At 42.1% G+C, this 13,087-nt stretch overlaps 1 protein-coding gene across 1 annotated transcript in view; it reads left to right on the forward strand.

Moving 5' to 3' along the window:
* Window positions 1-6,430, forward strand: part of snap25b (synaptosome associated protein 25b) — a 26,154-nt gene extending 19,724 nt beyond the window's left edge. Inside the window, exons 6-8 of the mRNA XM_058400025.1 lie at window positions 3,868-3,984; window positions 4,155-4,299; window positions 4,418-6,430. Of these exons, the coding sequence (XP_058256008.1) occupies window positions 3,868-3,984; window positions 4,155-4,299; window positions 4,418-4,486 (331 nt within the window). The 3' untranslated portion in view covers window positions 4,487-6,430. The remainder of the gene's footprint in view (window positions 1-3,867; window positions 3,985-4,154; window positions 4,300-4,417) is intronic.
* Window positions 6,431-13,087: the final 6,657 nt, after the last annotated feature.

Below are 13,087 nucleotides of genomic sequence, written 5' to 3' on the forward strand. Positions count from 1 at the left end.
TGTTTTTAAGCCACAATACCTCTGTTAGTGGAGGAGTAGCTATTTTGTTTTCGAAGACTTTTAAACCTCTCTCTTACAGCGTGGAAGAGATAGTAGCTGGCAGACTGTTAAAAGTCAGAGCTCTTTTAGAGAACCATGTTATGGTTTTTATCTGTGTGTATGCCCCGGCTTCCCCAGTGGAAAGAATAGCTTTTTTAGATAAATTATGCAATGTTTTAGAAACTTGTGACACAGAGGAGTTTTTATTTGTTGGTGGTGATTTTAACTGTACTTTAGAAAACAGTGACCACAACCATATAGAGCCACACATGCCTTCAAGAAGAAGACTCCTACACACTGTTGAAAAACACGAGTTAAGTGATGTTTGGAGAAATATGAATAAAACTCAAAAACAGTACACCTGGGCTCATGCTGCTGATGGAAAGGTATCATTAGCAAGGTTAGACAGGTTTTATGTTCCCAAGCATCACATGAACACCATAAAAAGTTGTGTTATTAGTCCAGTTGGTTTTTCAGACCACAGCTTGGTTTTATGTGTTTCAGTTTTAAATTGTATTAAACCGAAGAGTTCTTACTGGCATTTTAACACAGTTTTACTGAATGACCAGCATTTTATAGAGATTTTTACTTTTTTCTGGAGAAATTTTAGGAAAGAAAAAAGTGCTTTTATTTCTCTGCAACATTGGTGGGATTTTGGGAAAGCTCAAATAAAACAGTTGTGTCAACAGTACACTTATAATGTCACAAGGGATTTGGCTCGGTCTATGAAACAACTAGAAGATGAGATAACAGAACTTCAGTTGTTAGCACAGTCCACAGAGAACCAGAACCATATTCAGACCCTCACAGTCAAAAGGAAAAAGTTATCGGACCTCCTTGAGTTTAAAGCACAAGGTGCATTAATAAGGTCACGATTCCAGAACGCAAACCAGATGGACGCCCCCTCAAAGTTGTTTTTTAGCCTTGAAAAAAAGAACGGACAAAAACGTTTTATTCACAGCCTGCGCTCTGAGTCTGGACACCTTTTATCTGAAACAGCTGACATTAGGAAAAGGGCGGTTAGTTTTTATGAAAAACTCTATCAGTGTGAGTACAGAGAACACACCACAGAACAGAGCTTTTTAGAAGACCTGCCCCGAGTGTCACATGACTCCAATACAGAGCTGAGTGCAGATATAACATCAGCAGAGCTGCACAAAGCATTAATGAGTATGGAGTGTGGCAGAGCGCCTGGCATAGACGGGCTTCCGTCAGAGTTTTATAAATCTTTCTGGCATGTTTTAAGGGATGACTTACTTGAGGTTTTGAACGACAGCTTGACAAGAGGACTGCTACCATTAAGTTGTAGGAGAGCAGTCCTCACTCTTTTACCCAAAAAAGGGGACCTGACAGACATAAAGAACTGGAGACCTGTTTCATTGCTTTGTAGTGATTACAAGATGCTGTCTAAAGTTTTAGCTACAAGACTGGGAAGTGTTCTGGAAGAGGTTTTAAACGCAGATCAGACCTACTGCATACCCGGGAGGTCCATATTTGACAACATCTCATTAGTTCGAGACATTTTCAGTGTCTCCAAACTTTTTGGGCTGAATATCGGTTTCATTTCCATAGACCAAGAGAAAGCCTTCGATCGAGTTGAACACAGCTACCTTTGGAAAACCCTTAATGCTTTTGGTTTTAGCTCAGATTTTATTTCCAAAGTACAAATTCTATACTGTGACATAGAAAGTGTACTGAAACTCAATGGTGGCTTATGTGCTCCTTTTAAGGTGTGTAGGGGGGTAAGGCAGGGCTGCTCTCTCTCAGGGATGCTTTACACTCTGGCCATTGAACCCTTTCTGAATACGCTAAGAGCTAAGCTGAAAGGTGTTTTAATCCCTGACTGCCCGAACGCTATCCGCCTGTCGGCCTACGCAGATGACGTTGTAATAATGGTCGACAGTCAGAGTGATATAGACATGTTACACAGGGTGTCCAAGGACTTTGGAGCGGTTTCCTCTGCAAAGGTAAACTGGTCTAAGAGCGAGGCTGTTTTAGTCGGCCAGTGGGTAGGCGAGGTACCTAAACTCCCCGGAGGCCTAAGTTGGAAAAGCGAAGGCTTTAAGTATCTGGGCGTGTACCTGGGTAATGACTCGTTCACACAGAGAAACTGGGAAGGGGTCATTGAAAAAGTAACTGGTCACCTAGAAAAGTGGAAGTGGCTGGTGCCTAAAATGTCTTACAGGGGGCGAACGCTAATTATTAACAATCTGGTAGCATCGTCTCTGTGGCATAAAATAGCCTGTATAGACCCTCCTACAGACCTTTTAATGAAAATCCAGTCGATTTTGTTAGACTTTTTTTGGGATAAGTTGCACTGGGTGCCACGCAGCATTTTATACTTACCCAAAGAGGAAGGTGGGCAAGGTCTTATACATTTACAGAGCAGAACTGCAACCTTTCGTTTACAGTTTTTACAGAAGTTTTTATGCGGCTCAAAGTTTTTTAGCTGGAAACAAGTGTCCAGGGCCATTTTAAGATCTTTTGGGCAGATGAGAATGGACAAGGCACTCTTTTTAATGAATCCAGAGAGACTGAACACTGCAAGACTGCCTGCTTTTTATCACAACTTGTTCAGAATCTGGAGACTTTTTAGGGTGCAAAGAACCACAGCCACAGACTCTCTTCACTGGCTACTTCGAGAGCCTCTGGTACACGGGGCACGGCTGGACGTCGGGGACTCTTCACTGTCGCAGTCTCTCCTCGCGTCTGGTGTCACCACCCTCAAACACCTGGTGGACGTCGCCGGACCTCACCTACAGAACGTTGATGGAGTAGCTGCTCGGCTAGGCGTGAGGTCAAAGAGGGCGGTGAGCCAGCTGCTGCGAAAGTGGACTCTGGTCATCTCGCGTGAGGAGAGGGAAATGCTCATGGACTACTCTAGTGGAACTGAAAGCCCCGACTCAGAGGACCCGTTTCCTGAACTTGCACTGTCTGTGGACTGTGGACAGGAAGGCACGGGTCACTTTTTGGACTGTAAAAATATCACAAACATGAACTTTTTTAATGTGACTGGGAAAACGTTTTATAAAGCATGTGTCAAAGCTTTTAATATGCGGTCGCTCAGGGGGAGAGTGGACACACCCTGGCGCACTGTCCACGGTTTGAGTGAGGAAGAGCGTCCAGAGTGGAGGTCACTCTATAAGCCACCATTGCCGAAAAGAACTGGGGATTTACAATGGAGAATTTTACATGGTATTGTTGCGGTCAATGCTTTTATCTCTGTTCTCTGTCCCCAGGCCAGCCACTCGTGTCCCTTCTGTAATCAAAGAGAGACTATCTTTCATGCTTTTACAGAATGTTCCAGACTACAGTCTCTCTTCACCGTTTTACAGAATATTTTTAGTGTTTTTAACGAAAAGTTTTCACTAAAAGTATTTATTCTTGGTTTTAGGTACACATGCAAATGACGAGCTCGATGCCAGCTTTTAAACTTTGTTCTGGGGCAAGCGAAAATGGGCATTTACATCAGTCGAAAGCACCAGGTTGAACAGAATGGCTGCCGCAATGTTGTAATGGTCACTACAGCACTCATAAAGTCCAGGATTCTGATTGACTTTGTGTTCTATAAAAAAACAAAGAACCTGTCTGTGTTTGAGGAAACCTGGTGTTGTAGAGGAGCCCTGTGTTGTGTTGTGATGAAAAACTGCAATTTGCACATACACTGTCTTAATTAATTAATTATTTATTTATTTATTTATTTATTTATTTATTTACCTTTTAACCCCATCCTTTAAATGACATTTTTCTCTATTTTTTGGTTTTCACTGAGAAGATGTAAATAAAAGTTTTTTCAAATTCAATTCTCTCTCTCTCTCTGTCTCCCAGGCTGAAAGAGCGAGGGCAGAATTGGGGAAATAACCAGGATGGTGTAGTGTCCAGTCAGCCTGCTCGTGTGGTGGATGAACGTGAGCAGATGGCTATCAGCGGTGGATTTATTCGCAGGTCAGTTTTTCTATCAGTTATGAAGTTGTTGTTAAAAGGCTCAGTGGGACCCTGTTCCCTCCAGAATAGAATAGTATACACTGTGTAGTGCACTGAAACAGAGCTTTAGAGCAGAGAGATCCCTCAGATGCTCTCCACTGCTGAGTCCGAGCTGAATAACTCGTCTCCAGGGTAACGAACGATGCGCGTGAGAATGAGATGGATGAGAATCTGGAGCAGGTCGGAAGCATCATCGGGAACCTGCGTCACATGGCTCTGGACATGGGCAATGAGATTGACACTCAGAACCGCCAGATCGACAGGATCATGGAGATGGTGAGGAACATTTATTTCTTTATTCAAATTATTAAACACTGAATAAGAAGAAGAAGAAGAAGAAATGGGTGTGTGTGTGTGTGTGTATCTAAAATATGTTTGATATTTTGTGTCTCAGGCTGATTCCAACAAAACCAGGATCGATGAGGCCAACCAGCGTGCCACCAAAATGCTGGGAAGTGGCTAAAAGTCTGCAGGAATCACCTTCAACCATCTGCCCCACTTCCTGTTTCCTCTTCTATATAATCACTCAATAGCTTTACACACATGTATATACACTCACACACACACACACACACACACACATACACACACACACACTGTAGATGTTGCTGTTTTCTATTGTAAAGCAGTGATGTTGATTCATGATTCATTCCTTTTAAATGACTCTTTTAAGTGAATCATTTCTCTTTATGTGAGTCTATTCACAATCACAAACATATCTCACACTGATTCTGAAAATTCGACATCTTTCGACAACTTCCTGTCACTTCTTCTGTCTGTTGGTTATTCAAGACAAATCTTCTGACCCTAAATGACCAAATCACCAAAATCGAGAGTCTCCTTTTTTCTTATATGGTCAACACTCTGAATATCCATCAGCAAATTAAAACTCTTTCCTTCATCAGTGTAAACAAGCACAATTTTATATGTAGTGTCTAGATTATAGTCATTTATAGAGATCAATGAGATTAATCATCAACACCTGATCAAATAATCACATGAATCATACTGAAATGAATCTGACTCACTTAAATGAGTAGTTAGAAGGAGTTGAATGACTGATTCATGATGTTCATCACTAATCACACGCTGTAAATACACACTCTCTGTGTTCCGTACGTGTGCGTGTGTGTGTGTGTGTGTGTATAGACCTCACTGCTCATATTCCATTATTCACACTCTCTCTCTTTATATATATATATATTTACAAGTCCACCTCTATACCATTATCATGACGCCACGGCAATAGATACCAGTCAACCGTTAAATATCAAAGTAAAAAAGAAAGTATTCTACAGTATTTCACACCTCACAAGGAATAGTCCATTTTATGACGGTTACTTTTCATTAAAAAAGACATTCTTGATGCCGTATGCAGCAAACTGCAATCTCCGGAGGACGCAGCATCCGAAATGAGACGCAGAGAATATAGAAACACTGTATAACAGTGCGCTGTGTCACAGGCTCTTATAGAGAACATGAATAACATTACATTACATATAGCAAAAAACACATTAACACAATTCAGTCTCACAAGTTCCCTTTCACTGCAGCAAAAAAAACCCACAGCCCACCCCGGGGATCTGGAATGAAGGCAAACTGAAAACCCAGAAATAAAAGAAAATCCAAAAGCAGAAATGGTTCTTGAAAAATCTTACCAACTACTTTAAAGAATCAAAAGGATTTTCTTGTAAAGTCCACCTTGAAAATGTATTTGTAAGGATGTCTGAGACCAAATCGATTTCTTCTCCTCTGTCAGCCATTGTGAGTTAAAATATATATATATTATTTAGTTTGTGCGGGTCCCTGCCTCTGACTACTCCAATTATCCAATCAAAAGACGGGAAATTGCTGACGTAATCGTACGCCTGCTAGATGACCCCATTGACGCCAACTTGAAATCTGATTGGTTAATGGAACAGTTTCATTGCCCCTTATTTTAAGCTCCGGGCGCCTGCACTATTGATTCTGAAGGCCTTAAGGTAGATTTCTTTCACCCTGGCAACACATGATGTCATCCACTGTCTGAAATATGATTGGATAAATACTTATCATAAATATACACTACTGCAAGCAGCACCAAGAGAAAAGCTATGAAATGTAGAGAATAGACTATTGGGAATAATTTAATACACATTCATGGAAAAATATATTAAATATATTAACATGCAAGTCAGTGATTCAGATCACTGCTGTTTAGGCCATCAGAGAAGGACTTACTGACCCTGACGGTCTGCTACTGCAAACATACACACTGTATATGTATTTATTTACTATATTCAAGTTATAATGCGTTATTTACTGTACAAAGTCGTAGTGAATAACTGCAGTGTTGAATTTGCACACGAGATAAAATCAGACAGAGTAGAAAGGAAACAGAGTTTGGAATAAATAATGACTGTGATGACACTGTGTGTGTGTGTGTGTGTGTGTTGGACGAGGCAGCAGGTGAAAAGAGCTGAGAGATTCTCAGATGGAAAAGTGAGCGATGAGTGAGATTTACACTCCTTTCCATCTGAAGTGATGATTTGATCTGATTTAAAACCTTCATTCCTGCAGACTTTACCATTGTGTCACACTTGTCAACTCAATCCATGGAGAAGGTTGGGAAAGAAAGACAATAAAAATGCCAGAGCACACCAGTGGAGCTGCATGTGGGATTTTTTACCAGGATTATTTTCAGGATTTGTGTAAAGAGGGAAATAAAATGTGAACTAGAGGGTGGTCTGAGTTTGGTGTGAGGAACAGACGTCTATTTCAGTTTATTTAATTCATCTTGTACGTTGTGATGTGACGTCACATGTCCATGTGAGAGTGTGAAGATGAGAAATCAATGTGTCCGTGTTCGTCTGAGCTCTGAATGAGCAGAACATCACGTCTGGAACAGAAACTGAATCATCTGAAATATTTCCAGCTCCACTAAATAAACCTGTGACATTGTAAAGTGTTAATGCTGTGATGATGATGATGATGATGATGATGATGATGATGATGATGATGATGATGATGTGACGAGATTGGAAAAGCTGTATGTCACTCCAACACACTGATCCTCTTTTAGCTCTGGATTATGTAGGATTAAGGCTGCTCCTCGTCTACAAACACACACACACACGCGCACACACACACACACACACACACACAATTATTTACAACTGAATTCACAGATCAAGAAGCATGGAGGATTTTTCTTTTCAGTTCATCTCTCTCTCTGTCTCTCTCTCTCTGCACCCCCCCTCTCTCTTTCTCTCACTCCTGCTATAATCCCCTCTGGTTCTGGGTTGTGTTCCAATCCTCTTTTCAGTGCACCTCATTCACTTTCCCTTGGCCATTCTTTAGGGCAGTTCCAAGGGTGACTTACCCAGAATGCACTGCTGTAGTCCAGCCACGTGTAAACAGGAAGTGTAAAATAAATGACTAATTATTTACACTCTCTTGATTTATTCCTCCATCCTGAGCATGATGGAGCTGCTCCACTCTGATCAGGAGAGAGTTTCTGAAGCAGGTGAAGAATCTGCCCTGCTCACACTCCACACTCCACACTGAGAGACGATACAACTCAGCTCAACTCAACTCAATTCAATTCAATTCAACTCAACTCAACTCAATTCAACTCAATTCAATTCAACTCAATTCAATTCAACTCAGCTCAATTCAGCTCAACTCAATTCAATTCAATTTTATTTGTATAGCACTTTTAACAAAGAGCATTGTCTCAAAGCAGCTTTACATAAGAAACAACAAACAGACAAACAGTCCTAGATGTTACCCCTAGTGAGAAGACTGAGGTGACTGTGGCAAGGAAAGATGGTATGAGGAAGAAACCTTGAGGGGAACCAGACTCAAAAGGGAACCCATCCTCATTTGGGTGACACAGGAGCGTGTGATTATGAATTATTCTAAACACTGGAGCGTGTAATATGTGTCATGTACTGTAATTATGTCTGTGTCTTTAAGACGATGGAGTAGAAGGCATGATGGGAGGTTTGTTCATGTGGTTGGTAAATATATGCACGTGCGAAGTAAAGAGGTGGTTGGAAAATGTTACACGGCCTGTGACTGATTTAATTCGGTAAAGTGCTTCCCTTTGATAACTTAAGAAACAGATATATAACATTGGTGACGAGGATGCAGCCTGGAGGGTGTAAGCACTGATTGCATGCGATGGAGAAGTCAGGTCTTCGTACGTTTGAGTGCTACAAAGATCCCGCGACTCTTGGGCCAAGATGGACAAGGGGGCTGACATCATTTGAACTTTACGCAGATGGGAAAGGGCTTATAATTGAAGAGGGTGTCGCTGCGTCAGTTCGTCAACGACGCAGAGCGCTTCTTTTGCATCATGCTGGACCTGATGTCCAAGATGTATTCTCCACACTGCCAAATATGGGGAATGCTGACGATTATAATACAGCCGTTGCAGCCTTGAATACATACTTCGTGCCACGAGTGAATGTTGCATATGCACAGCAGACCTTTTATAAACTGTCCCAAAACTCCGGCAAGACGGTTCAACAGTTTGCAACGCGTCTCAGACAGGCGACGAGAGACTGTGCATTCGCGGATGACATGAATAACCAAATTCAGGATGCCATCGTAGGCAAATGCTCATCAACATATGTGCGCCGGAAACTTTTAGAGGAAGGACATAATCTCACACTTGATTGCGTGTTAGAGAGTGCTACTCTCTGTGAACAGATAGAGGAACAGATGTCTGCATCATCCGTGAGTGACACATCAAAGCCTGACACTGAGTCTGTGAATAGAGTCTGGAAAAAAGGAGGAAAGCATACGAAAGTAAAAATTTAAAGGAAAACAACAAGCAGAAGGCGGTAAGATAAGTAAACAATGTTACAGATGTGGAAATATAGACCATTTGGGAAGAGATTTAAAATGTCCTGCTCGAGGCCAGATGTGTCACAAATGTAAAGGACGAGACCATTTCTCAAAAATGTGCAAAACTAAAAATGTTAAGCAAACAGTTAACCAAGTGGAAGGACAGACTGAATATGCATTTGTCATTCAAGATAACTGCAGATGTACAGATAGACTGAATGTTTGCTTGGGTAATGTTCATCTGAGGATGCTGGTAGACTCAGGTGCATCCAGTAATATCATTGATGAAAAAACTTGGGAGAAACTGAAATCAGAGAGAATTAAATGCCATTCATACCATCCAGATACAGAGAAGAAATTGTTTTCTTACTCATCTGATCAGCCTTTGCCAGTAAAGGGAGCTTTCAAGTGTGATGTAAAAATAGGCAGTCGGATGGTACACGTTCATTGTTATAAAAGGGACTGGTGAACCTCTGTTATGCAGAGATACAGCTATGAAACTTGGAGTACTCAAGATTGGCACAGACATTGCAGCAGTAACAGACCTTAAACAATCACTTCAGTCACAATATCCAGAAGTGTTTCAGGGAGTTTGTAAGCTGAAAACTAAGCAAATCTGTCTGTACATAGATCAAACAGTCCAGCCAGTAGCCCAGCCCTTAAGAAGAATACCATTTAATCTAAGGGGTCCTGTGGAGGAAAAGATAAAAGAACTTCTAGAAATGGACATTATCGAAGAAGTAAATGGACCTACCCCATGGGTTAATCCAGTCGTAATCGTGCCAAAAGCCAATTCTGAAATCAGACTTTGTCTTGAAATGCGACAAGCCAATCGCGCAATCATCAGAGAACGATACCCCATTCCTACAGTAGATGAGCTCCTACAAAGTATGAACGGATCAATGATCTTCAGCAAATTGGATCTTAAATGGGGTTATCATCAGTTAGAGCTAACACCAGAATCTCGCCAGATCACAACATTTGCGGTTCACAATGGAGATACAAGGGTCTCATTTTTGGAATATCATCCGCAAGTGAACAATATCAACATGAGATACACTATATTGCCAAAAGTATTCGCTCACCCATCCAAATAATCAGAATCAGGTGTTCCAATCACTTCCATGGCCACAGGTGTATAAAATCAAGCACCTAGGCATGCAGACTGTTTTTACAAACATTTGTGAAAGAATGGGTCGCTCTCAGGAGCTCAGTGAATTCCAGCGTGGAACTGTGATAGGATGCCACCTGTGCAACAAATCCAGTCGTGAAATTTCCTCGCTCCTAAATATTCCACAGTCAACTGTCAGCTGTATTATAAGAACGTGGAAGTGTTTGGGAACGACAGCAACTCAGCCACGAAGTGGTAGGCCACGTAAACTGACGGAGCGGGGTCAGCGGATGCTGAGGCGCATAGTGCGAAGAGGTCACCAACTTTCTGCAGAGTCAATCGCTACAGACCTCCAAACTTCATGTGGCCTTCAGATTAGCTCAAGAACAGTGCGCAGAGAGCTTCATGGAATGGGTTTCCATGGCCGAGCAGCTGCATCCAAGCCATACATCACCAAGTGCAATGCAAAGCGTCGGATGCAGTGGTGTAAAGCACGCCGCCACTGGACTCTAGAGCAGTGGAGACGCGTTCTCTGGAGGGACGAATCGCGCTTCTCCATCTGGCAATCTGATGGACGAGTCTGGGTTTGGCGGTTGCCAGGAGAACGGTACTTGTCTGACTGCATTGTGCCAAGTGTAAAGTTTGGTGGAGGGGGGATTATGGTGTGGGGTTGTTTTTCAGGAGCTGGGCTTGGCCCCTTAGTTCCAGTGAAAGGAACTCTGAATGCTTCAGCATACCAAGACATTTTGGACAATTCCATGCTCCCAACTTTGTGGGAACAGTTTGGAGCTGGCCCCTTCCTCTTCCAACATGACTGTGCACCAGTGACCAAAGCAAGGTCCATAAAGACATGGATGACAGAGTCTGGTGTGGATGAACTTGACTGGCCTGCACAGAGTCCTGACCTCAACCCCATAGAACACCTTTGGGATGAATTAGAGCGGAGACTGAGAGCCAGGCCTTCTCGTCCAACATCAGTGTGTGACCTCACAAATGCGCTTCTGGAAGAATGGTCAAAAATTCCCATAAACACACTCCTAAACCTTGTGGACAGCCTTCCCAGAAGAGTTGAAGCTGTTATAGCTGCAAAGGGTGGACCGACGTCATATTGAACCCTATGGATTAGGAATGGGATGTCACTTAAGTTCATATGCGAGTCAAGGCAGGTGAGAGAATACTTTTGGCAATATAGTGTAGCTTCTGCACTCGCTGGAATACAGGGAGTCGAAAACATTTCGGATGATGTAATTGTGCATGCGCCCGACCACAAAACACACAGTCAACGCCTACATGCTGTCATGAAGCGTCTAAGAGAATGTGGGCTGACTTTGAATCCTGCAAAATGTCAGTTTTGCATGGATTGTTTAAACTTCATGGGTATTCTGCTCACCCAGAAAGGGATTGGGCCCACCAAAGAAAGAGTCGGAGCTGTGGTGGAAGCCCGAGAACCACAAAACGCCTCTGAAGTTAGAAGTTTTCTTGGACTTGTCAGTTACAGTAGCAGATTTATTCCACAATTTGCAACCTTGGCAGAGCCATTGAGACGTCTAACCAGAAAGGAAACAGAATTTGTCTTCGGGCCTGAACAGAAAAGGGCATTTATTGCCCTGAAAGATGAACTTGCAAAAGCAGGGACCTTGGCATATTTCGACAAAGATTGTTTGTTATTGATTGAATTCTTGGTTGTTTGGTGATTAAAAAGGGCTGTTGAGAAGTTCAGGGTTTCACAAATTTAGAGTTTGTTTAAAGAATGTAGTGTTTTATAAATAATGTTTAGGTATGTTATGTGTTCAGGCAAGATTGAGACAGGTTGAATGGATGGTCTCTATTCAACTTTGGGGGGGATGTCATGTACTGTAATTATGTCTGTGTCTTTAAGACGATGGAGTAGAAGGCATGATGGGAGGTTTGTTCATGTGGTTGGTAAATATATGCACGTGTGAAGTAAAGAGGTGGTTGGAAAATGTTACACGGCCTGTGACTGATTTAATTCGGTAAAGTGCTTCCCTTTGATAACTTAAGAAACAGATATATAACAATATGAATAATGTCATTTCTGCATTTATGTGTAGTCAGTTGTGTGATGCCGATACAGCATGTTTATGTAAATTAATGAGGTTGTTGTCATCCACATAAGATTGGCAGCATTGCTTTGAATCCCCAATCCTCACAAAGCAGAACCCGGCTGGAGCTGGTCCATTTCTGGATGCCTCGGGATGGGGAGAAGAAGGGAAACAAGTGGAACAGAATTAGCATAGAAGCCGTTCATGATATTAGCAGCACTAGATGATAATGTGCATTTAATCAGACGTACTAGAGTACAAGGTTATGGGATGTGTTAAATATATGCCAGGCTGAAGAGATAAGTCTTTAGTCTACATTTAAACTGGGAGACTGTGTCTGAGCCCCGAACACTGTCAGGAAGACTGTTCCAAAGTTTAGGAGCTAAATACGAAAACACTCTACCCACGTGTGGACTGTAATATTCTGGGAACTACCAGAAGTCCAGAGTTTTGTGATCTTAAAGAGCGTGGTGGATTGTAGCGTGTTAGAAGACTGGAGAGATAGGTGGGAGCTAAACCAATTAGAGCCTTGAACATAAGTAGAGCTAATTTATAGTCAATTCTAAACTTCACAGGTAGCCAGTGCAGGGATGATGATATTGGGGTTATATGATCAAATATTCTTGATCTGGTAAGAACTCTGGATACACACTCCACACTGAGAGACAATACACACTCAACACTGAGATACAATACACACTCAACACTGAGATACAATACACACTCCACACTCCACACTGAGAGACAATACACACTCAACACTGAGAGACAATACACACTCAACACTGAGATACAATACACACTCAACACTGAGATACAATACACACTCCACACTGAGAGACAATACACACTCCACACTGAGATACAATACACACTCCACACTGAGATACAATACACACTCCACACTCCACACTGAGATACAATACACACTCCACACTCCACACTGAGAGACAATACACACTCAACACTGAGATACAATACACACTCCACACTGAGATACAATACACACTCCACACTGAGATACAATACACACTCCACACTGAGATACAATACACAC

Source organism: Hemibagrus wyckioides, linkage group LG09 (assembly GCF_019097595.1).
Source record: "Hemibagrus wyckioides isolate EC202008001 linkage group LG09, SWU_Hwy_1.0, whole genome shotgun sequence".
Taxonomy (NCBI): Eukaryota; Metazoa; Chordata; class Actinopteri; order Siluriformes; family Bagridae; genus Hemibagrus; species Hemibagrus wyckioides.